The 25,396-nt window shown below is 41.1% G+C and overlaps 1 protein-coding gene across 1 annotated transcript in view; it reads left to right on the top strand.

Annotated features, from left to right (window-relative positions):
• Positions 1 to 305: 305 nt before the first annotated feature.
• Positions 306 to 25,396, top strand: part of KDR (kinase insert domain receptor) — a 44,857-nt gene continuing 19,766 nt past the window's right edge. The window contains exons 1-18 of the mRNA NM_001110000.3: positions 306 to 405; positions 4,059 to 4,152; positions 6,057 to 6,253; positions 9,121 to 9,251; positions 9,520 to 9,688; positions 10,402 to 10,541; positions 11,154 to 11,331; positions 12,712 to 12,826; positions 12,914 to 13,077; positions 14,942 to 15,098; positions 16,195 to 16,318; positions 16,835 to 16,943; positions 17,754 to 18,095; positions 20,134 to 20,280; positions 21,392 to 21,523; positions 23,789 to 23,895; positions 24,325 to 24,460; positions 25,046 to 25,150. Coding sequence (NP_001103470.1) covers positions 339 to 405; positions 4,059 to 4,152; positions 6,057 to 6,253; positions 9,121 to 9,251; positions 9,520 to 9,688; positions 10,402 to 10,541; positions 11,154 to 11,331; positions 12,712 to 12,826; positions 12,914 to 13,077; positions 14,942 to 15,098; positions 16,195 to 16,318; positions 16,835 to 16,943; positions 17,754 to 18,095; positions 20,134 to 20,280; positions 21,392 to 21,523; positions 23,789 to 23,895; positions 24,325 to 24,460; positions 25,046 to 25,150 — 2,614 coding nt within the window. The 5' untranslated portion in view covers positions 306 to 338. The remainder of the gene's footprint in view (positions 406 to 4,058; positions 4,153 to 6,056; positions 6,254 to 9,120; positions 9,252 to 9,519; positions 9,689 to 10,401; positions 10,542 to 11,153; positions 11,332 to 12,711; positions 12,827 to 12,913; positions 13,078 to 14,941; positions 15,099 to 16,194; positions 16,319 to 16,834; positions 16,944 to 17,753; positions 18,096 to 20,133; positions 20,281 to 21,391; positions 21,524 to 23,788; positions 23,896 to 24,324; positions 24,461 to 25,045; positions 25,151 to 25,396) is intronic.

Genomic DNA, 25,396 nt, shown 5'->3' with positions numbered 1-25,396 from the left:
CCCCCGCGCTCTAGAGTTTCGGCTCTGGCTCCCACCCAGCACTGAGTCCCAGGACTCCGAGAAAGCCGGAGGTGTATGGTTGCGTTTCCTCTGCCCGCGCGAGGCATCACTTGCGCGCCACGGAAAGCCAGGAGCTGTCCGGCAGCCGGGATCATCCTTTCCCACTGGCACCGCAGGCGCTCCTGCAGCCGCGGCCGGAGCTGGGGCACCCTCGCCCTGAGCGCCCCGAAGCCCTGCGCGGCTGCGCACGGTCCATCTCCGCGCCTTTTTGGCGGAGCAGGACCAGAAAGAGAACGGGCGCCTGATTTCTGGGCTTTGCGCCCGGCGCGAGGTGCGGGATGGAGAGCAAGGCGCTGCTGGCCCTTGCTCTGTGGCTCTGCGTGGAGACCCGGGCTGCCTCTGTGGGTAAGGAGCCCACTCCCTAGAGAGAAAACGGAGAGATCGGGTGCGGGCGGAGAGATAGGGATGAGGAGAGGACCTGGAAGCTGGACCTAATCGGGACTGGTAAAGCTGGAGAGGTGAAAGTGACTTGACACTTTGTGTTCTTTCTTTTACCAAAGAGGGAACTGAACTAGCCCAAGTTTACCCAGAAAGTTGGTAGTCTCTTGAGCCTAGTTCCATTTCCACGACTCTGTTTTCCGACGGGGACCTGGGCTGGAGAGTGTCCTGCAGAAGCCGATACACCCTCCGGCTCTTGGGAGGCGGGAGTGGGAAGGCGCCCCGGGCTGGCAGGCAGGAGGTGCCCCCGCAGGCGGGAACAGGCGGTGAAACCTTGTCCGGTTGCGCGCATCCTTGCCCGAGCGCGGGGAAGGAAGCCCTCTGGGAGCCGGGAGCCAGCTTGGCCGGAGGGCACCGTGCGCTCAGCTCTGCCTCTGTAGTAGTCGAAGCGGGACCCCTGTCTGATGGTCGGATGTTCCTTTTTGGTTCGAGCTCATCTATACACACCCACTGTATGAAGTGGGGTCCAGAGGAGAGCGAAACGTTTTCTTCTTCCTGGTGCAGGACAGCACTCTCTTCGAGGAGAGAAAGGGGAATGGGGCCTTGGACCCGGGGCTGTGACAGCTTCCGAAACTGTCTCCAAGTAATAGACACCTTATTGTAAAACAGTTTTAGTTTAACATCTTTCAGAACGCTTTGGTCTTTTGGGTAAGCACACGGTCAGAAGTTCACGTTCTGAAAACTCTGAGCGATTTGGTACCTAGATTGGGTGCCACTCGTCACTCTCCTTGCCGTCTAAAATTTCTGTCCTTCAAGATTAGGAACACACATGCCCTTGTTGCAATAAATTTCCTTTCTCTCTCTCCCTTCTCCCCCTTTCCCTCTACCCCGCCTTTCTCTCTCATCTCTCTGTAGCCAGTTTGCTGGTTTCCAGATTTCCACTCTTCCGAGGGCCAGAAGGAAGAGGGTGAAAAAGCAAAAAAAAAAAAAAGGCATAATTCAGGGGAAACTTCTTATAAAATTAAAATTCCTTATAAATTAAAGAATCACCTGTCTTTTTTTTTTTTTTTTTTTTAAGGACACTCACATGCATATACAGTAACAGGGTTATCTGTCTGTAGTTACTGAATTTTCCTAATAATGACTTGGTTCATCCATGCCAGCTCTACCAGGGACACTCATTTGTCCCTGACAAGATCTCTCTCTGTCTCCCTTTAGGGGTAGAGAGTGAAGTTCTGGAACTTGCGGTTTGTTCTGTATTTCCCAAAGATGTGAGTTGCTTTTAAGCCCAGGGTGTTCCATAGCACAGCAGTAGGAACTGTAATCTGGTTGCCCTGAATATGATGATGAGGTTGCCCTTTTGGAGTGTGTGACATGCTTAATTGGATCGGGCTATAATTGATGCCATCAGATTTTAGAGACAGAGGCACTGTTGTTTCTCCTTCCTGTCTTTGAGCTGGAAGGGTAATAGTGCACAAATGAATTAATTTTGGTTATGGGATTTGAACATAGAAGAGCTTTTTATTGAGTAGCAGTGTATGTACTTCTTAGAGTTATTTCTTTAGAACTTTCTGAAAAGCAGAACTCAAACTTGCCAATGAAAATGAATGAAGCTTATTGGAGCAAAAAGAAATTGAGCGTTGGTCTACATGTATGAATTTGAAGTTATCATTATTGATAGCCTTGTAGAATAGTTTTTTGTTGGAGATACATCTCTAGAGTAGTATGATGTTGTTTTCGTTCCCTATGAATGGATAACTTTTTTTTTTTTTTTTAACATAGGAAAGAGTGTCCAAAGCGTGTGATAATCTGTGGAGGTGATTTACCAGAGATTTTCAGGAATGTTTTATTTTGGTGATGGTGGGAGCATAGCTTATTTAGAGCTTAGTCTTTACTACCATTTTTTTTCTCTTGTGAATATGCACAAATAATGGATTGTTTCTCATTTGGGTCATCATGTGAATTGTATTAAGTTACTGTTTTTGACACGTTTCTCAACTGAGCATGTCTCAGTCACACTTGATATCTGTGCTCATCCAAATGAATTGTTTTCGTTTTCCTTTCCTTAAATGCAGGAGGGCTCGATTATTGGAAGACTTTTCTTTAGCTTCTAAACATTTTGCTTTACTGTTTGTCTACTTTGAGGGTGGTTATTTCCTTCATGTTGAAAAGTGCTCTGCTGAATAACTGAGCATTACCCCCCAGACCACAGCTATCCAAGAGTGGCCCATCAACCATTTTTGCCTGCCTCACCTGAAATGCTTGTTAAAAGGCAGATTTGTAGGCCTAGTCATATTGTGATACATGCTAAGGTTTAAGACTGCTGTCCCCGAAACATGTCAGGTCCAATGCCTATTAGCTTCTGAGATTTATTGATAGAACAATTTCCAGTTTTTAAAATAAAATTTGATATTAAGCAACAAATCTACTAGCAATGTATTTTGCACATCTGAATGAGTGTGTGAGAACACGTGTGATCAGTTGTTTGTTTTGCCTGCAGATGTTCACGCTGGGGTCCACAGAGTCAGTGCTCTGCACATTTACACTAAATATTTGCTCATACTTGTTTATTCATACATTTTCATATTTGCTAATACTCTTTTATTTGCTCAACAATGTGAATCCCAGTTTAGGCCTATAGAGTCATTTGTTCTTAGTGGATGTGAGTTAAGGGTCTTATGAAACTTGGGTGCTTACCTAGCATCAATCACTTTTTAAGGTGGTGTTTTGAAAATCTGGATATCAATTAAGACCCTAGCATGGTGGACAGTTTTTCTTTCTCTGATGGTTTTTTAACACCTGGTAGCTCTTTGCATTTAGTTGGCAGAGATCTCAGTTTTCTTGCTGTGGAGTGACCCATGGCAAGGAAACTGTGTGGTATATTTAGGTAGACACTTTTCCTGTGTTCCACGCTTGGTGTCAGAACAAGCTCAACACTTTGATCAATAAGTTGAGATTCCCCACTTGCAATTCATTAGCATTATCCTTTTTAAAGTCCTGTTCTCTGAGGAAAAGCACATGCATATTATATGACATTGGAAAATGTTTCTTTTCTCAATTCCTCTCACCTAGTTTTAATGTACGATCGTTCAACCTTGGCAGTTCAGTTACCAGAGTAAGTGCATTAGAAAATTGATAAAGGAAAATAAGGTCATGGACATTTCCCACCAAAGTACATCGATGAACTATGTAGAAGTTGCTCTACGTAGTACTCAGTAATCAGCGGTTTGATCAACTAATGTGCGTCCTATGTTTTATAAAAAATGTCAGCGGGTCCTTTCCCAAAGGAGTGAGGTCATCAGATGAAGGTTCATTTGGTTTCAATGTCCCATATCCTTTTGTAAGACCTTGAAGTTGGCAGTGCAGGAAAACAGGAACTCCACCCTCGCTCCATGAATTGCAGAACTGTTGTGTTGGTTTATGACCATCTGCCCATTCTTCCTGTTATGACACAGTTTATGAACTTTTACTGGGAATGGTGAAAAGTAAATTCACAAGTTTTACACAATGAACTGCTGAAGAGGACTTTTAAAGTATAGAGTGTGTAATGTTTATGGAAGGTGTTTCCTATTGGCCCTGACTCAGTGGTAATTGCATTCATTTATTTAATTTGTTTCTAGGTTTTTCTAGTGTTTCCCTTGATCCCCCCAGGCTCAGCATCCAAAAAGACATACTTAGAGTTATGGCTAACACAACGCTTCAGATTACTTGCAGGTAAGGATTCCTTTTAGATTCAGATTTCCTGTGTCAAATATCTTATTGTTTATTAAAGAAAAAATAATTTTCATACAGCAGAATTATAATAGAGTCATTGTAATTGTTTATAAGTAGTGAGGTTTCTAAGAACTAAGGTAATAATGAAAACATGAGAAAGGTCTTCTCCCCAAAATTCTGTGCAATTTTACTGATATTTTTTTCCCCTACAGTCCTTTACCAGCACACATACAACCTGCTAACCATTATTGGTAGCACCTAGCATGTGGTATGTTATATATACTCTATCAATGTTGAATAAATAAATGTTATCAAGGATGTACCCCAAGAGTTAAAGAAGTTTGGGGACATATTTGTTATTCTCAGCATGGCTTTTGGACATCTGTTTAACATTTTTCAAGAACTTTATTTTATGATAAAATTCTGACTGTAGTAGCAATTTAATATTCAGTCATTAATATTACTGAGTGAATCTCATGCTCTGGCTTGAGGTTCTGACATGTCTGTCACTCACCAGCTAGCAAGAAGTCATGCTCTTGATTCTTGCTCACTGGGGAAATAGGTCGTCTTGACAAGAAAAAGAGGCTTTAAAATTTTGCCTTCCAGCCCCTACCGCAGGAAGAAAAGGAAGAGACCTTAGGGTTTAATGTAGTGATTATGCTTGTCAGACCCAGAGGCTTCTTGGGACCAGTGTGGCTTTGGTATGAAATGATGGGTGGAGGCAACCTTGCCCTCTGAGAAGAGTGCTGAGGGTCCACAAAGAACCTTGGGGCGCTTGTTGCCATTGTTTCTGCGTGATGAATGCGAAGTGTTCAGCACAGTGACACCTATCTATTTTAGCTTGCCGAGTGTAAAGGATACTCTAGTCCCCTTATCAAGGGTAGGTCACCAATACCCAGCCCTTGGGGAAGAAACATAGGAAGAGGTGCTGTTGGCTTAGCTTTCCTATTTCAAGATGCATTTCTCCATAGATTTTCCTCTTAACCACCCTTGACAAGATAGGTTATTTAAACCCCCTGAGATTCTGTACTCCTTTTATGTCGTGAAAAAAATGATAGAGTATGTTAAAAGTAACTTCATTAATGTCGCTGCAACTTGATGTCAAGTTCGCTAAAGAAGGGTCAGTAATGTTACATTTGTCTTCACGTTGACCGTCTTCTTTGGGGCTTTGCAGAGAAATTCTTCAGTGAAAGCAGTCTGTGTTTTAATGCTGTCCTTTCAACGTCCTGTGAGGCCCTTAGACAGTTGCATTGCCTTCTACCCTAACCTCACCTCTTACTCTCCCGACTGCCCATTCTTCTGTAGCTACTCTGGATTCCTTGCCATTCTCCTAACACTCCAGATAGGAATCCACCCCAGGGCCTTGATATCGCTGTTCCCTTTGCCTGAAGCTCTGTCCCCCTCAATATACATACGGCCCACTTCACCAAGTTGCCTCCCTCCAGAACTAGCTCTTCACTTGTTTCTTTGCATCTTCTAAATTTTCTTCATAGGACTTATCACTACCTTTTATACAATATATTTTATTCACTTTTTGAACACTTCACCTTCATTGAAGTTTATTTACTTTTTTTTTTTGCCTGTGTCTTCCAGTTAGACTGAGGTTCCATGAAGGCATTGATTTTAGTTTGGTTTGTTCGCTGCTGTATTCTCAGTCTTTACCAATGTTTGGCACATAGCACATGCTTAATAAATATTTGTTGAATGAATGAATGAGTTAATTTCTGAAATTAAGACTCTGCCTTTTTGTCATATTGTCCATAATATCCTGTAATCACAGGTAAAAAGGCTGTGAATCTGTCTGTTGAGGAGTTTGTATAATTTGGAGAACTAAACCTTCTATTTTCTTAGAAACAGCCTCATAGGCATTTCACTTAAATACTTGCTTGGAATGAATTTTTCAGGGGTCAGAGGGACTTGCAGTGGCTCTGGCCCAACAATCAGAGCAGCTCTGAGAAAAGAGTGGAGGTCACAGACTGCAGTGATGGCGTCTTCTGTAAGATGCTCACAATTTCAGAAGTGATTGGAAATGATACTGGAGCCTACAAGTGCTTCTACCAGGACACTGACATGGGCTCCGTTCTTTATGTGTATGTTCAAGGTGAGTGGTTAAATGCAGTTCGCTTCTCAAGTTGGTTTACCAGTTACAAAGCACAATAGGTGCACAGAAGAATTGAGGACAACAAAGGCTCGCTCTGAAGGCTGTCGGCCAACAGGAATCCACAGAATTCCTCACTCCTAAGCCCTCCTCTGAGGACAAGATTCAGTGATTTGTTCTGCAGCTTGGGCCCTGTTACACCTCTTTTACCCAATTAGTTCGGTTCTGATCTTTGTTTCTAAGGGAAGTCTGTGTTTGCAGCTGGCAATGGAGATTTATAAGAAGCCTTCTGATGTTTGAGGAAAAAAACCCTGAAATCCTTGAAAAGGAAGATTCAGGAATGAATTATGGAGCAGTTTCTGTGGGGAGATAGGTTATCTACAGCAGATTCAGAGATTTCCCCAAGAATGCACAGGGAATCAGCCAAGGGCTCTGGAGCTTTTTTGTTCATAAGAGCTTTTTTCCCCCCCTCTTACACTTTATGAAAAACAAGTTTCCATACACTCACGCAAATGAAGACACTGACTCAAAGAGCCTTTTGAAGACAGGATTTCTTTCCTTTGCTTGTGTGGTCTGAGATATTGGATGATGTGCCCTGTTATCCTAGAGCTTGCAATTTGGAATTTACACTGTGGAGGCCAGCTTACCATCCACATAGGGTGCAATACATGTCACGTGTATTTAGTATTTATTTATTTATTTATATAAATTTATGTTTTTTAATTGGAGGTTATTTACTTTACAATATTGTATTTGTTTTGCCATACATCAACACAAATCCACCATAGGTATACACATGTATTTAGTATTTATAATCTGAATTATTCTTTCCTTTGTGTTTCAAAAGTCTTATATTAACTTAATTTTCCTAGGAAAACTGACTTAACTAGTGAGATACCAATCATGTAACTTTGGTGGGTGTTAACTGGATAGTATAGTATTTTGCTTAGATATACTGAATATTTTTCTTTTCAGTAAAGATGAGCTAAATTTTGTTTATACATTTGTATACCTCTATACATCCCAGAGAATCTGAGGCAGATGAGGATGGCTTAGACTTTTTTCCAGAAGCATCTTTTACAGATCAGGGATTTCATCAGCTTTGGGAAGCACGCTTGCATATTGCCATCTACATTTCAGTAATGCAATATGGTCAGTGCAGTGGAGGACCGTCAAATAATGTATGTCACTCCTGGATTGCACAATATTTGAGAATTACTTTTGTGCAGGGTAAGCACAACCCAGGATAGATTCTGTGTCCTCCTCCCTTCTGCAGAAGTTGAAAGAGACAAGGCTCAGATCTTTGAGAATTTCTGGCTCCTTTTGATCTGGCAGTCTTGGGAGATCAGGCTTTCTCAGAAGATTGCAAGGATTTCCTGCTTTCGGGCTGTCTGGAAATACTACTGGGATGAACCTCTCCCATAATATCTCGTTATTTCCTTCTTCCCAAGTCAGGAAACCTGGAGACATGCGAAAATTCATTTCATGATTTCCAGTAAATATTTTATTTTGAGAGGATGGGTGGTTGTTTGGGTTTCTTTTGTTTATTTCCTTTTTGGGGGGTACTGAAATAGAATTGATTTACTGAATAGCTTTAGTCTTACGTCAAGGGGTTAATTTAGCTTCCAAACACTTGCTCTATAAGCAAGCTATGTAATATTTCATAGCATGTAGCTGAAAGATAGGTAATACTAAGAAGTAGCCATCTCCTGCACTGTTTATTTGTACACTGCCTGTCTTTGAGAATACCATCAAATTCTACTTCCTGTCTAAGCCTAGTGTTCTAGGAGGTGAGTTGTCCAAGATTTTGGTCATGAAGTTTAACAATGGAAAAGAAAACATTGAAGTATTCCCTGTGGATAGTCCTTTAATATCCCCTCTGGTCCCCACCTTACTTCCTTAGTCTTCTGACCCCATTCCCTCCAGCAATGATGGAGCCAGGAAGTGGGTCTTGGCCTCGTAAGATAATGGCTGTGGCATGTGGTGGCCTGGATTGGCTGCCTTTCTGTGTTTTCCAGCTGGGAAGGAAATCAAACTTCTGCTGTTGCAGGGAATTAGCTGCTTTTACCCTTTTGGTTTAATTAACTCTTTCTTCACTTGGACCAGTGACCTTGAAGAGCTGTGAAAATGCTTGGTCAGGTGTGTTGGGGGTATTGGTATGACCCATTATCTCTCAGAGATTTCAAGCATGATTTTACCCCAACTCTGTCTCTGGGGAAAGGAGTGGTTTCCCAGCACCATATTAACATCATATGATCAATGTTTGAACAGCATTAAAATCTCTTTTGTTTTTTTCTCAGTCTTTGCCATGATGTTTTTTCATGTTTTGGTCACTGAAAATATTAATGACTACCGAATCTTAAGCTAAATGCAGTGACTATTAAACATTACCTTATATAGAATCTTATATTTACTCTTCACAATTTTAAAATACATAAGCTTTCTCTTGAATTGAATTAAAAATGGTCAGTTATTTCTTTATTTTAAAGATCCTTTGCAAGCCATTAATCTGCTTTCATGACACATTATTTGCTTAAAGAGAAAGAATGTGAATTTTTAAAAATATTAATAAAATTCGATAGGCAAACTATACAGATTTAACTTTAAATTTACTTTAAAATTTATGTATATGAGAGATGTATAATGTATATGAAAATGTTTATGAAAATAAAGACATGCGCTCTTTCACTTTGAGAACTGTAGTGATCAATCTGCCAGATTTCTACCAGATGACCTACCTCCAGATTCCCTTGCCTAGTGAGAAATATCTTTCCCAGTCATTCACTTCTCTGGTTAGGGTTTATGAACCTGAAAGATGACCAGCTTTTCTAGTAAATGCCATTAATGAATGAAATTACATTCTCATCTAGATTACAGGTCTCCGTTTATTGCTTCTGTTAGCGACCAGCATGAAGTTGTGTACATCACTGAGAACAAAAACAAAACTGTGGTGATTCCGTGTTTGGGGACTGTTTCAGACCTCAATGTGTCACTCTGTGCAGTAAGTTACATCTTCTTCCATCATCTCTTACCTTTAATTTTTAGCTAATATTAAGATGGTTAGCCTGTTTATATTGTAATTATATATATTATATATTGTATATATTATATAACATTAAAATCAACATGAATTTTAAAGGAAACTTTAGAAAGGGTCAATATGACAATAAATAAAACCAATTTGTAATCTTAAGATGAATTCTTTAGTGTTCATGGTTTTCACTTTTGGATAACGCAATTAAATATTTGATATTTCTTTTTCTACCCAGAGGTATCCAGAAAAAAGATTTGTACCTGATGGTAACAGAATTTCCTGGGACAGCCAGAAAGGCTTCAGTATTCCCAGCTATATGATCAGTTATGCTGGCGTGGTCTTCTGCGAAGCAAAAATCAATGATGAAAGTTACCAGTCTATTATGTACATAATTGTGGTTATAGGTAAGAGGACAATTCCTTTTTAATCTTTAATATTAGATAATAAAAACTGGCTTTTATATTAAGATCCTGGAAGACAAAAGATATTGAGAAATATATTAATTCAAGATTTAGTGTTAAGCAGTTCATTACATCCCCTCTTTCTCCATCCAATAAACCTATGTGCTGCTGCTGCTAAGTCGCTTCAGTCGTGTTCGACTCTGTGTGACCCCATGGACGGCTGCCCACCAGGCTCCCCGGTCCCTGGGATTCTCCAGGCAAGAACACTGGAGTGGGTTGCCATTTCCTTCTCCAAACCTGTGTGCAATTGAGGTTTTTCTCCTTTCTTATCAGGAGCAAGGATAAATAAGAGTTCTATTATAGGAGTATATTTTATGAAAAATTCAATGTTCCAAGCATTGCTTGGCATCAGTTCTTTTAAGTATACCTATTTTATGGGAAGTTCAGTAACTTTCTAAAGCTGGCCCCAGTGACTACTGACTTCTCATATTTTACTGCTTTTCTGTCCACTGGGCTACAACACATTGGAAATCCCTTTAGAGCTGCTTTGTGAATCTCTGTAGGCCATTTTTCCTGGGAGTTCCCAAGGTTTGGGGAGGCCCTCAGGGGAAAATGATGTGATAAATTTTGAAGTTGCTTCATTTCTGAAAAATGTGAGCCAAGTTATAGATTTGGTTTCCCTCTCACTTTCTCTTTTTCCAATTTACTTGCTCCAGGGTACAAGATTTATGATGTGGTTCTGAGCCCCCCTCACGGAGTCGAGCTGTCTGTTGGAGAGAAGCTCATCTTAAACTGTACGGCAAGAACTGAGCTAAATGTGGGGATCGACTTCCACTGGGAATACCCTTCTTTGAAGGTAACACTAACAACTCAAAGCCAGACCTCCAAATACTTTGATAATAAGCTCCACCGAAGTTTGATTGAGAGAGACAGGGACCTCTTTAGCCAGATAAAGTTGAAGGGCCTTAGCTCACACTAACACACACACGCATATACATACATTTTAAAAGAACTACAGGACATACAGCACCCATAGAAAGAAAGAGGCAAAATCAAGAACTCTGTCCAAACTGTGAAGATTAGTTTTCTTTTGGTGATTACGTCTTTCCAGTTTGCATTATTCCTCCATTCTCCAAAGTCCTTGATCTATTTTCCCTTTAAGGAAATTTTTTGCAAGAAGTGGCATGAGACATTGTTCTCCGTAGACTGTGGTCATATTTCCTTGTGTTTCTGCAGTTTATATTTCTCTCATTCCTGTTATGTGAGGTTTTAAAATTCCTAATTCAGTTGATTCTATTTATTTCTCCTGAAACCAAATGTAATTGTCATCTGCATAATGTTAAAAGTTCAGAAGTCTCTACTATTAGCATTAAATAGTGTTCACCAAGGGCCAAGACTTTTGTCCATATCTAGAAGCTATTGGGGAATGTTATGCTGGCCTTTGAAAGTTCAGTAACCTCTTTTTCAGCATCAGCATAAAAAACTTATAAACCGGGACCTAAAAACCCAGTCTGGGACTGAAATGAAGAAGTTTTTGAGCACCTTGACTATAGATGGTGTAACCCGGAGTGACCAGGGGTGGTATATCTGTGCAGCTTCCAGTGGGCTGATGACCAAGAAGAACAGCACGTTTGTCCGGGTACATGGTAAGCGAAGATTGCCTTCGGAATTATGCTCTGCCTTGAAAAGTGAGATAATTCAAATACGTTTAGGTCAGCTAGTGAATCCTATTTTGTTCATTCAGAAGATGTTTTTGAGCTCTTGTTAGGACCTCAGGGTCAAGAACATAGCTTAGGTTCAGAGCCCAGCTTTAGAGCTGAAATGAGCTGATGTAGTTAGTGCTCACTAAATATTACTTGTTGTTGCTGCTATTCTTATTATCACTATAATAAGCAGAGGGCTTTTATCTAAGATCATTTTACAAGTTTTGCTCAATTACAAGCCTGAGAGGCTTCCTTGAATTGCAAGCATAAGCCTTGCAATTGATGAAAGCTATATTTAGTTAGTTTCTGTGGGGCTTTGAGAAAATAACTTAATTTCCCATTTATTCTCTATCACTCACATAAATGTCTCAGTTTAGATGATAATTTGTATGGCATCTAACTTACAGGCCTTCATAAGAGTTTGGATTTTATAGTATGGGAATGCAAGATGGGTTTTGAGCAGAGAGAGACATGCTCTGGCTTATGTTTTTTATAGGATTACTATATAAGTTTTTTTTCCTAATGTGAAATACTTTAGAGAAGTAAGGGCAGAAGTAGAGATGGGCTAATTGCAGTCATCCAGGTGAGAGATGGATGGGTGGCCTGGACAAGGTTGGTGGAAGTAGAGGTGGTGAGAAGTGAACTGATTCTGAATATAACTTTGAAGATAGAGCCAATAGCATCTGCCTGTTGATTCCCTGCCTGTGGAATGTACAGAAAAGAATTAGAAGATGACCTCTGAGTTTTTAGTGTGAGCAACTGAGTGAATGATAGTTTTCTTAACCGAGATAAAGAAGGTAAGGAGGGGAGTAAGATTTGGGTACCCAGGGTTTGGTGGCTTCATTTGGTGGCTTCATTAAACATCCAAGTGAAAACTTTAATATATTAGCCTAGATTCCAGAGAAGCTGGGGCAGGAGATGTAAATTTAGGAGGAATGTAATTGACAAGAGGCGGTGTCGATAGAGAGAAGAGGTCTGAGGCCCGAGTCCTGGTGCACATGGAGTTATGTATAGGGTGTGAAGGGACCAGAGGAGAAGGAGCACCCAAGGGCTCCCGGGGGACATAGAGAAAGCTTCACAGAGAAGCAAATGCTTGGACTGAGTGAGATTGGAGTGCTCAGTAGGCTTGCAGAGCAGACTGGGGGAGAGACAAAAGCTAGAGACCAGCGGTGAGAGAGAAGCTGGAATGGGACCTGTAGGAGTGTGGGAACCGCAGCGACTCAGAGCCATAGTTTTTAACTCTTCACTGGAAACTCTTCTTAGAAATGGCCATTTCTAAGAAGTTGCCATCTATGAGAAAAAATTATCTTTATTTTCTTCCAGAAAAGCCTTTTGTTGCTTTCGGTAGTGGCATGGAATCCTTGGTGGAAGCCACCGTGGGGGAACGTGTGAGAGTCCCTGTCAAGTACCTTGGTTACCCTCCTCCAGAAATAAAATGGTAACGACTGGAAATAAATGCAGAGCCTTGTGCCACATGAAAGCAAAGCCTCAGATTGGACTAATTCCTGGAATTTTTTCCCCATAGGTATAAAAATGGAAGACCCATTGAGTCCAATCACACAGTTAAAGTGGGACATGTGCTGACTATTATGGAAGTGAGTGAGAAAGATACAGGAAATTACACTGTCATTCTTACCAATCCCATTTCAAAGGAGAAACAGAGCCACATGGTATCTCTGGTGGTGAATGGTAAGTCCGTTCAGTTTTCCTTCTCTGCCCCCGTTCTATTACAAATAATTTGATGATGTCCTCCTGAGCAGCTGGGCACCTCTGCCTCACTGGCATCATGAGTAGGCTCCTGTGTATAAAAATGATCCAGAACAGTGTGGCTTGAAACGAGGTGGCAGCAGTGTGCTTTGGACACGTTTGCTTATGAGGCCAGATGATCGAACCTTGGTCAAATGTGAGACTAAAGTAGGTGGTTTAGCCCACGGCTAAATACTGTGGAATAAAAGTGCCAGCAGGGACAGTCCTCAGGCTCAATTGCAGTACCTTTGAATTGTGCTTCTGGCATGCAAAAGTTGAAGATTCTTCTTGAATTTTGTGGGAAAGTTTTAGTTTGATTCGGGGTTGATGTATCAGTGATGCACAGGTAGCTCCAATGCAGAAAGCTTTTCTAGGTCGACATTGCTTGGACATGTTTTAATCTTTTTTTCAACAGAAGTCTGGGACCTGACTCTGAGGCTGTAAAGGGGAGATATTAAATTTTGGATTTAAGGATAATTTGAACTTTATTTTTCCAACCTGAAAGATGCTTATTTATAATAAGTCTTCTGGGTGGGAGAAGAAGGTCATCAGGGTTAAGCCAATGCAAGAGATGCTAAGTTGATGGACACTGTGTATTGCCATCTTCCAGTGGTAGAGGGCAGACAGACAGAGTAGCCGAGGTCTAACAAACATTTGACTAGTGCACCCCTCCCCCGTACATCCATTAATATCTTGCTCCAGACACAGGTTGGGAAATACCTGTCTGTTGTAATTCTTTATGCTTTCTACTGGCATAGCAGATTAAAACTTCAGAACCTTCTCATGTGATATTAAAGTGCTTCCTTATATATCCTGCCATGCTCTGTATGTCTACTGAGCTTGGCTTCATTTCTTTTCTGGGACATCAGCTTCAAGGAGTATTTTAAAGAAAACAGGTTCCAGAAATGTCATTTAGGAGCCAGTTGGATATAGGGGTTTGGGAGAGGAGAGAAGCTGAGAAGCTGGTAGGAAGGGTGGGAAGAAGGAAATGAACAAGAAATAAAGATGTAAGAATGGACAGTGAATAACCATCTCATTTATCCAGGAAGTCATTCCACATTTGATTCACCCCAGCATTTACCCTCCTCTCTAAAACAAGCATTAAAAAGAAGTCAAGTTTTGAAAGTATAATCTTGGGCCTTAAGTTGGAAGTGATGAGAAGATAGTTTCACATTAATGACTTTGGAGCCAAAAACAGAAAAAAGGGAAAGAAGGAGGTCAGGCAGGGAAGGAATGGAGGGAGGAAGGCAAGAAGATAAGAAAGGACAGGAGAGAGGAAGGAAGGCAGGAAGGTGAAGAAGGAGGGAGAGATGAAGAGGGAGGCAGGGTAGGTGCCCTTGTCAAGTCATTTCACTTTTAAATTTTTCTCATGTGTAAAGTGGAGAACAATAATAGTGGCTGTGAGGATTAAGTGAATAAATTGGTGTAAAGCACTTAGAACAATGCTCAGCACATAATACATCTGCTTACAGTATTGTTCACAACTACAGTATTTTCTTTCTGGAGGCTTGCCCAGTCTTGTGAAATTGGAAGGGCGAGGAGAGCTCTCCCGCTGATGCAGATGAGAAAAGCGAGTCATAGGGCAGTGAGACTGGCACAAAGTCACCCAACTTACTAGTTTATTATTATTATCATGAGTATCACTAGAAGTCAGGTGTCCTGTTTCCAAGTCTAAATGTTCTTTGAAAAAGCAAATGGGGGCAAAAATCCTATGCTTGGCAAAACATAGGCTTTGGGTGCTGAAAACTGCAACTTTCCACTCCTCCAAGCTGACTGACAGTTCAAAAGTCGTCTTTCCCATCTCCAGTCCCACCTCAGATTGGTGAGAAATCTCTGCTGTCTCCCGTGGACTCTTACCAGTACGGCACTTCCCAAACGCTGACGTGCACGGTCTACGCCGTTCCTCCCCCAAGTCACATTCGCTGGTACTGGCAGCTGGAGACGGAGTGCACCTACCAGCCCACGTGAGTAGGACCACGCCCTTTGCCCCTGCTGTTTTGCACTTAAAAAAAAAATTTATTTGTTTTATTCTTTAGATTCCATGTGTAAGTGATAACAGACAGTGTTTGTTTTTGTCTGGCTGACCTCACTTACTATGATAATCTCTGGATCCATCCGTGTTGCTGCAAATGGCATCATTTCATTCTTTTATATGGCAGAGTAGTACTCTGTTGCAAATATGTACCACAACTTCTTTATCCACTCCTCTGTTGGTGGACATAGCCATGCTATGATATGATTCTATTCTAAGCCAAGGAGGCTATCTCTAAGGTTATTCCTTAAGCAGTACTCGTCATCTCCTTCCATCTTTCTCTGTGCTGTGTCCTTAGGAGATGTCATTCCTTGGGGTATCCTCCTTTGAGATTAGCGCTCTCTAATTAGCCCTTATGTCTGCCTCTCTGAATGCAGTTTCTTTGCCACTTTGTTAATTGCCAGGCCTTGGTTTTTCTTCCTACGCCAGTCAGCTGGTGAATACCCCAATCTCCTTATCTGTGAGAAGGTCCATCTCAGAGGAAGTGCTGATGCTTGCAAGGGAGTGATATACCTCAGAGTCTCAGGCCCGGCTTATCAGGTCCTAACACACAAGTCCAGACATCCTTAGGAAAAACAGCAACAACAAGTCACCCACCACCACCCTAAGCAGTGCACTTCCTGTTGTTGTTTTCGAGATGGCCTCTCTAGTTTCTTCCTCAGATGCTGACCGTTTCCTACACAGGCTACAGTCCCAGGGAAATTACTTTAAGAAGCCCAATGGCTTCTTAGTTTCCTTGCCTTCCTTTGAACTAAATTAACTTGAATTGTCTTGTCGATCCGATTTATGAATGGAGGTTTGTTCCCAGAATAGCTGCTTCCCTCCTGTATCCTGAATGAATCTACCTAGAACCTTTTCCTCCATTGCCGAGGCCTATTTTTAATTGGCGCCAAGTCTTGTAACTCGGCGGAGTGCATTCGAAGTTATTTCTAAGAACGTAATAACCAAAGTCTGACTCCTTTCCTTGATATTGATTTAAATTAAAGGAAAATTAAGTCATGACATCACCTGTTACCTCTGTCTTACAGCCTCACTGCCTTAACGACAAACCCATACACTTGTAAGGAATGGAGAAACGTGGAGGACTTCCAGGGGGGAAACAAAATCGAAGTCAACAAAAATCAGATTGCCCTAATTGAAGGAAGAAACAAAGTGAGTTTTAAGTTTTTAAATTTGAAAATCTGTCTCTCTTTTAAGGACGGATGGACTGGAAGCAGGGTAAAATAATAGGTGAAGAATATTGGAGATTGACTGTCAGATAAGTGGAATGATAAAATACTAGCATATTAAGCCAGTTTGAAAACACCATTGACTTTTAGAAGCACTATTGACTTGCTATTACTGTATCAGAGAAACATAAAATACATATGCCATTAACTGTACATCAGCTGTATGGTAATTCTGATTTTATAAACATGAAAGTGAGAAAAGGTATGTAATGTTGTATTAAAACATTTAAAACTTTATGGTTCCAAAGCTCATTTTGTAGAATGTGTGAGTAGCATCAGCATAATTATAATTGCACGGATTTGAGTGCAGTCAGTACTGGAGTATGAATGGAGTAGGCAGGTCGCAGCAGTGGCGGGGAGGATACTGAGTTTTGGTCTGAGTGCATGTGCATAAACATAGGCTCCATTGTTTATGGCCTGGGATTTATTTTTTTCACAGACTGTAAGTACTCTTGTTATCCAAGCGGCCAATGTGTCTGCTTTGTATAAATGTGAAGCAGTGAACAAAGCTGGAAGAGGAGAGAGGGTTATCTCCTTCCATGTGACCAGTAAGTGCTCTCCAGGGGCTGGGCTGGCTGATAGATACTCTGTTGTCCTGACTGCTCCCATGAGGGGCAGTGGGTTTAGGTAGGGAACGTGGGTGGATAATCGATGCTTTTGTTCATAGATGAGAACTCCTCAGGTAGCTCCTGGACTCATGGGAAGTCAGTGCATTTGACCTCACAGGAGAGAGAACAGCTGACTTTGACCCTCAAGTCCTGCGCCATGGTTTTTGTGTCTGTCATCAGTCTTAGCACAGTGCTTGGCTTAGCGAGATTCAATCAATATTTATGGGCTGGCTGTTGAACATTTGACAAGTTGGGTCTTGGGGAGACAGTTGTAATGACATTGGAGCAGTGCCATCCCAATGCTGCCGATTTTGTCTGTTCATCTTAATTTACGGTTTGGCTTTAGCTGACTGGGATAAAATATTGCGGTCTGGGCCAATTCATGGTAATAAACATAGCTTTCCTGTCGGAGGGTGTTACATATCAATGAGGAATTAAGTTTGTAAATCTCATATTATAATTATCCTCTTTCAATTTGCATTTTTTAATCTTAAAACCACACTTAGACTCCAAGTGGAGATTTTATAAAAACCTGAGGAATTCATTTACATTTCCAAATAATGTGTTTTAGCAAAACACTACGTTTTGAAACCACATTGTCCAGTTTGGTTGTCTCCTTGTATCTGTTGTCTGGGAATGCCAGGGCTTCACTTTTCTTGGTGCTTCATTGCAGACTGAAGGCAACACGAAAGCAGTAGCAGAAAGCCCAAGGTAAATCACTATCTTCTAACCATGGGTTTTACATTTCAGGGGGTCCTGAAATCACACTGCAACCTGGCATCCAGCCCACCGAGCAGGAGAATGTGTCTCTGTGGTGCTCTGCGGACAGAACTATGTTTGAGAACCTCACGTGGTACAAACTCGGCCCACAGGCCCTGCCCATCCACATGGGCGATTTACCCACACCTGTCTGCAAGAACTTGGATGCTCTTTGGAAAATGAATGCCACCATGAACTCTAACGGCACAAATGACATCTTGATCTTGGAGCTGCAGAATGCATCCTTGCAGGACCAAGGAGACTATGTCTGCTTTGCTCAGGACAGGAAGACTAAGAAAAGACATTGTGTGGCCAGGCAGCTCACAGTCCTAGGTAGGGCAGTCACTCTGGACCATCCAGAGGCAGTTGGGTTGCCTTCAATGTAATGCTTTCAGGGCCCATGAGAAGATTGTCTTCTATGTGCTTATATATTAGACAGATGAGCTCATATCTGACTCACCAAAACTCCTCAAGGCAGAAGGAAGCTAATCATGCTGAAGTGATGTATTGAAAAGAGAAAATAATCCTATTCTTTCCAACCCTGATGGTGGGATCACTCACTGCTGTCTTCAGGGGATTACCCTAAACCAGGGACATTTCTGCCTCATTCTTGGGCATTCATTTTTTTAAATAGACGTGTATGTGTGAATGCCCACCATGAGCTTGGAGGGTTCTGGAAGGTCACAGTGGTGACTCGGTGGGTAGGATGAGAACACAGACAGCCTGTCGTAGTCCAGTAAATGCTCTGTGTCCATGAAGACTGGGATTGTTTTCTGCTTTACTCCTTGCTGAGCTCTAAACATAGAACATAGTGGCGCATACTGCTTGATAAGACATTTGCTGCCTGGAGAGTGTGGTGATGGGTTGTTTAAGACCTGTGAGAGCCCCTGGGAGGGCGAACTCAGTGTGCGTACCTCTGTGGTACAGCTCAAAGTCATGAGTTGATCATTCTAATGAGCAAAAGGCTTTGTAAGTTCCACATGAAGCCACTCTCTACACCTCCTCTAACATTTCACCTTGCACAAAATCTGTGCAGCCTCTGTCTCTGGGGAAATCAGGCAAATTTAGAGAGTTTCTTTGTGCCCTCTCTTCTCATTTTCTCATCTCCTTAGTGTCCCTTCCTAGTTCCTAGGATGCATATGTTCTGTTTTTTTAAGGAGAACTGCCCAGATAAGTTAATTTAGACTGCAGTTTCAGACGAATAACATTTCAAAGGCCTTGGCATATTTTCAGGCGGGAACTAGGATCGATTTTGCTAGTGTTAAGACTCTGGTGTCAAAAGAAGAGGTTTTTTGAGTGTAGTCATCCCAAGGCTCTTCAGATCACAGCCCATATATGAACATGGTTTTTCTGTTCATCTTGGTGACTGGTCTTGTTTCAAGCTAATGAAAAACTTCAGGAAGAGATGTAAAGGAGGCTTCCGGCTTGCCATGCCCAGGAAACACTTGCTCACGGTGGGCTGGTTTGCTTCCCTAAGGACTCCCAGGTTGCTTTCCAAAAATTATTCTTGGAAATAGACTAGAGTCTATTTGCTTAAGCCCTAGTGCAGTTCACTGTTGAGGTACTGTCGTTTTGCCAAATGTTGAAGTGGATTCTTTCAACAAAATTCCTTTTGATATTCAGTTAGTTTGGACAAATTATTTCCATAGCATTTTGCTGATTTGTAGGAAAGGTTAAATCTAAAGTTGTCCTGTACATTTAAACAAGTACCCATGGGCTTCATTTAAAAATAAAAATCTTTGACTTTTGTTAGAGTATTATTATTTTGTCTATGTTTTAGTGGAAATAGTGCTGAACTAACCTTTTGGCCAGCTAGATTCTGAACTCAGCTGTTAACTTAGTTACAGGGACTTGGACAAGTTGTTTAACCCATTTCATCTTCAAAATAAGACTATTACTCCCATCACAGAGTTGACAGTGAGCAACAGAAGTAGGACAAATGAGTTTTGTAAAAAACACCAAATACGTATAAGGTGTTCTTTGTTGAATTGCACTGAAGTTATATACTTTCCAAGAGAAACAACATGGCAGAATTCTTGGGTATCAGTGGCTAGAATTTATCTATCTATCTATCTGTTTGATAGGAGGGAAGTCAATAAGAATGACAACTTTAATTTTGTGTTGACTACCAGGTCACATCACTAGTATGAATGTTCAGAGATGCAGTAATCTGTCTGAACTGACTTGTTTCATTTAACTTTGCTCAGTGAACAACATTCCTGTTGTCCACCTCTGTGTATTTTCAGCTTAGTAAATTAATAGTTTACTAAATGGTTTAATAGTTTACTGATATGAAAACCATTTCAAAAGTCATAACTAAATGTCCTGTGATTTGTGTGTGTGTGTGTGTGTGTGTTGTGTGTGTACACAGAGCGCATGGCACCCATGATCACAGGAAACCTGGAGAATCAGACGACAAGTATTGGTGAAACCATCGAAGTTTCCTGCACAGCATCTGGGAATCCCTCTCCACAGATTACGTGGTTTAAAGATAATGAGACGCTTGTGGAGGACTCAGGTGAACAGAGCATGTCTATCTCACCTTGGCTGCATAATTTTCCTATAGATATTACCTAAAGTCCATATTATATCTTTTTAAAAAAATTAGTTACTTACTCATTTATTTTTATTAAGGTATAGTTGATGTACAATATTATTTAAGTTTCAGGTGGACAACATAGTGATTCTCAACTTTTCAAAATTATTACTCTGTTTATCATTATTGCATAATATGGGCTATATTCCCTGCACTATGCAATATATCCTTGTAGCTTATTTATTTTATACATAGCAGTTTGTTCCTCTTAATCCCGTACCCTATGGTATCTTCCCCTACCCGCTCCCCTCTTCCCACTGGTCATCACTGGTTTGTTCTCTGTGAGTCTGCTTCTTATTTGTTATATTCACTAGCTTGTTTTCTTTTTTAGATTCCACATAGAAGGGTCATATAGTATAACATCTATGTTGTTAATTGATTTGTTTTAGGCAGAACAAAAAGCAGTATTAGTGTCCGTGGTCTGACTCATTTTGTAGACTCAGAGCTCAAGTATCCAGAGCCTGCTGAATTCTCATGGAAGCCACGGGTACTGAGATAGCAGTTGACCCTGACTCCTTGGAGTCAGACACTAGCCCAAGATAAAGGGAAATATGTATATTAATTTTTTTTTCCTGGAAAGCTCCACCAGACCACATCATAAAATAAAAACCCTCCTGTATAGCATGGCTTCCCAGATGACTCAATGGTAAAGAATCCGTCTGTCAATTTAGGAGACATGGGTTCAAACCCTGAGTTGGAAAGATCCCCTGGAGAAGGAAATGGCAATCCTCTCCAGTAATTCTTGTCTGGGAAACCCCATGGACAGAGGAGCCTGGCTGGCTACAGTCCATGGGGCTGCAAAATAATCAGGCACACCCCAGCATCTAAACAACAGTTGTACAGCACAGGGAACTCTATACAATGCTCTGTGGTGACTTAAATGTGAAGGAAATCCAAAAAAAGAGCAGATATATGTATGCATATAGCTGATTCACTTTGCTGTACAGTAGAAACGAACACAACATTATAAAGCAACTATATTCAAATAAAAATTTAAGAATAAAACAAAAACTGCATTTTCTCCCTTTCTCAGGCATTGTGCTAAAGGATGGGAACCGAAACCTAACTATCCGCAGGGTGAGGAAGGAGGATGAAGGCCTGTACACCTGCCAGGCATGCAGTGTTCTTGGGTGTGCAAAAGTGGAGGCATTTTTCATAGTAGAAGGTCAGTGGGAATTCATAGACAATCAGATTGCTTTTAAAAATTAGCTTGTATCTGTACTCAAGTACTTTGGGTAGGAGGATTATGGCTGGTTTTTAATATCCTTTGTACTTTGTAAGTTTTCTACTATAAATATATATTTATTTTAACCAGAAAACATAATTAATGTTATTTTAATTCTGCTTGCATCACATTTCTATCTCTGCAGTTCTCATTGCAGAAAAAATTCTTAGCCCGGCAGGTAGAATGTCTTTCTTTCCTTGATTCTTTCTTCATATGTCTGGCTCAATTAACTAGTTATGAAAATTAAGCCCCTATATTTATTGGGTAGAATTACTGCCTAGTCATGAAAATCAGTGCTATCTAGAGAGTCACAGAGGTTCATAGTTTTTATTGGACTGGAGATACTTAAGATTCAATTGTGAACAATGGACCATTGCTTCTCTGAAATGGAAAATTTGGGGTTCTTATCTAAATGAATATGCAGGAATGATGTGAAATCTAGCATTTTTCTCAGATGGGAAAGGTAATTTGTGACAGAATATTTTATCTTCAAAAGTGTGTCCCTATCTTAAAAAAAAAATAAGCCACGAACAGGACAATGAAACTGTATTATGTGGGTGAAGGAATGGTATGCAGGGGGAAAGGAGAGGAGTGTTGATAGATGGAGGAATTGACAGATTTCTCTGAACTCATCCTAATTTGTCTCTCAGGGTCTAGATTTTAGTCCCTTTAATCTGTCTAATCTATGATGCCAAGTGTTACATCTCAATACTTTGACTTCGTTTTGAATCTGTAGGCTTACTGCCATTTTATAACCTGCACTTGCAAATAAAGATTTCGAGTGGCATGGCAGTTGGTCACATTCAAACTGCTTTATGCTTTAGGGCAAATCCTAAGGGAGATTTCCAGTTCTCTCCCATGCCCTGCCTCAGCTCTGTTAGCTTTCTGCAGCTGGTTTCAAGGAGGCCTAACTAGGTAACATTGGCACTGAGATTATGTTTACTTTTCACCAGCAGAGAATATTAAGAAAGGATGAGGTACGTATTTAATGCTCCTGCTGGTTTCCCAAATGTTCATATGGGAGTATTAATGCTCCAACTTATATAGACAGTTGTATCTTTGCACCTCCTACTCTGAACAAACAGATGTTTCAATCTCTGTGTATAAACAAAGAAATCCTTCAGTAAGACCACCAGAAAAACAAAGTCTGCTTGCTTCCAAGCGGACTTGATGCTTGTCTCTCAACTGTAACTCTTATTTTGCTAACTAATGAATTACTTGTCTTCCTGTCTTCTTGAGGCTGCCTGAGCCGCGCTCACAGCTTGTGGCCCAGTCTGATTCACATTGCACTCCTCCAACAGGCAGGTGACCCTAAGTGATAATTGCTTCCTTATCACCACTTTGCTAATCACTCTAGTTGAAAGCCTCCTCTGGGCTTAATTTTCCCCCCTCAGAGCTGTCCTCTGGAGTCCTGAGCATCTGCAGCTTCCTTGCTGACCTTCAGCTTTTTCTCTTCTCTGTCCTTTCATGAGTGATTGTGCACTCATGCACTCACTTAAGCTCTCTCTCTTTCCTCACTGAGGCTGCTACCACATGAGGATGGGGTAATGTAATGTTAGCTGATGTTAAACAGACCTTATTCAACTCTTGACCATTCCAGCAACTTGTTGTGTGCCCTTGATGAAATAGCTTAATTCTCTCTGAGCGTCTTCTCCATCTGAAAACTGAGGGTTATTGAGAAGACTTAAGTGGCATGACATATTTAAAGTGATGTGCACCTGGTTAGTAGGTGCATGGTCACCAATAGTTCTCTGGCCAAAGGAATACATTTATTTCCCTGCTTGTTTTCTTAAACAGTCCTCCTCAAACTCCATACAGATCAAAATATAGACTAGCAGCACAAAATCATACATTTTCTCCAAATACGATACTTTTCTTTTCTATAGAACATGATCTGTTTTCTTTCCATCAAAGTCTGCTCTTCTTACAAACACCTTGTTTCCCTTTTAAGATATTAATATTTCTCTCCTTAATTACTTTAGAATTTTAGTGTTGGAAGTTTTCATGAGCAATGTTTTGCAAACTGTAAATTATCCATTAAGAATATTATAAGCTCCATCCAAGTTAGAGATTGTGACTATTAATGCCTAGGATTTTTCTGAGTTCATAAGATTGAAATTTTGCTTTAGTGATTGAACTTTGTTGTTTTATGTCAAAAGGTATGAGTTTCCAGTTGTTGATGTTCATTCATTTGTGTATTGCCAGGTGCCCAGGAAAAGACAAACTTGGAAGTCATTATTCTAGTAGGCACTGCAGTGATTGCTATGTTCTTCTGGCTACTTCTTGTCATCGTTCTACGGACCGTTAAGCGGGTAACAGAATAATTTTCCTTCTGTCCCATTCACATTGGTTTTCATGATTAATGAAAGCTGACTGGAGTTCTTTGAGTTGATTCTTTCCATTGTTATTGGCTCAATAGGCACAATTTTATTTCTATACAATAACATTCTTACCCACTTACTTTTGGCTGGACCACTGGGCTTTAATTGATAGAAGCAACTGGAGAAGAAATGGGCTTGGACTGTCTAGTGTAATTAAGATTTGAGAATTAAACTCTGAGCTCATTTGCGGGTTGAGGGGACACTGGGAACAGAATTATACTAGGACAGCCCTCACACTCCATGAGCCATTTAGAAAATGAGACACCAAGAATGGGGCTTCTATAAAACAACAATAACAAGCACACAAAACAACAGCCAAACAACAGAGTGTGTGTGACCGGGAAGAGTAATGCTTTCCAGGCCAATGGAGGGGAACTGAAGACGGGCTACTTATCCATCGTCATGGATCCAGACGAGCTCCCCTTGGATGAGCACTGTGAACGCCTGCCTTACGATGCCAGCAAATGGGAATTCCCCAGAGACCGGCTGAAACTAGGTGTGTTTTCAATCGATATTGATTTGCTATTGGGTTTACCAGGCCGTCTCATCCTCGTTTAGGCTGATGACAGATCTAGTCTATTCAAATGTTCGATTCTGGTTTAGAAAATTCATTTCATCTCTTGAATTCAAGTAATCATCCATTTAGTCACTGAGAAGTATGCTGCTTGTATAATTGCTCAGAGCAGGACATTTGGAGAGTGAAGATAATGAGGAACTGGGAGAAGCCCAGTGAAGTGAAAGTCTCAGTTGTGTCTGACTCTTTGCCCTCCACATGGACTGTAGCCTGCTAGGCAACTCTGTCCATGGAATTCTCCAGGCCAGAATACTGGAGTGGGTATCCATTTGCTTCTCCAGGGGAAATTCTCAACGCAGGATCGAACCCAGGTCTCCCACATTGCAGGCAGATTCTTTACCATCAGAGCCACCAGGGAAGAGGGAGGTATTAAATTACTAAGCCAGGATGAGGGGGTCAACAGGACCGTCCCTGAAACTAGGATGTATGGTCATCCCATCAAGTCAGAATCTCTGCCTGTGGTTTCAATAGTGATAAAGTCGACGTCTGTTTTGTTGTTGACTCTAGGTAAGCCTCTTGGTCGTGGTGCCTTTGGACAAGTGATTGAAGCCGATGCCTTTGGAATTGACAAGACAGCAACCTGCAAGACAGTGGCTGTCAAAATGTTGAAAGGTAAAAGCAAAACTATGTGGTGATATGTCCCTCCATCTGTTTCATCCCATCCTTTAAACATGATGAAAGGCTTGTATCAGTGGCTTTGTGGCTAGATGGCCCCACTAGCCAAACTTGCAGCCAGACTCTGTAATGCCTTTGGGCAAACTGGATAAAAAGTTCCTCTCATGCCAGGGTCCATGGCCTGGTGGGCAAAGTTGGGATAGATTTCAGCTACCCTACTGCCCCACCTTGCCTGAGAGCCCT

Source organism: Bos taurus, chromosome 6 (assembly GCF_002263795.3).
Source record: "Bos taurus isolate L1 Dominette 01449 registration number 42190680 breed Hereford chromosome 6, ARS-UCD2.0, whole genome shotgun sequence".
In the NCBI taxonomy this organism is placed as follows: domain Eukaryota; kingdom Metazoa; phylum Chordata; class Mammalia; order Artiodactyla; family Bovidae; genus Bos; species Bos taurus.
Note: the sequence above shows the minus strand (reverse complement) of the source record. Positions and strands in the feature narration are given on the sequence as shown.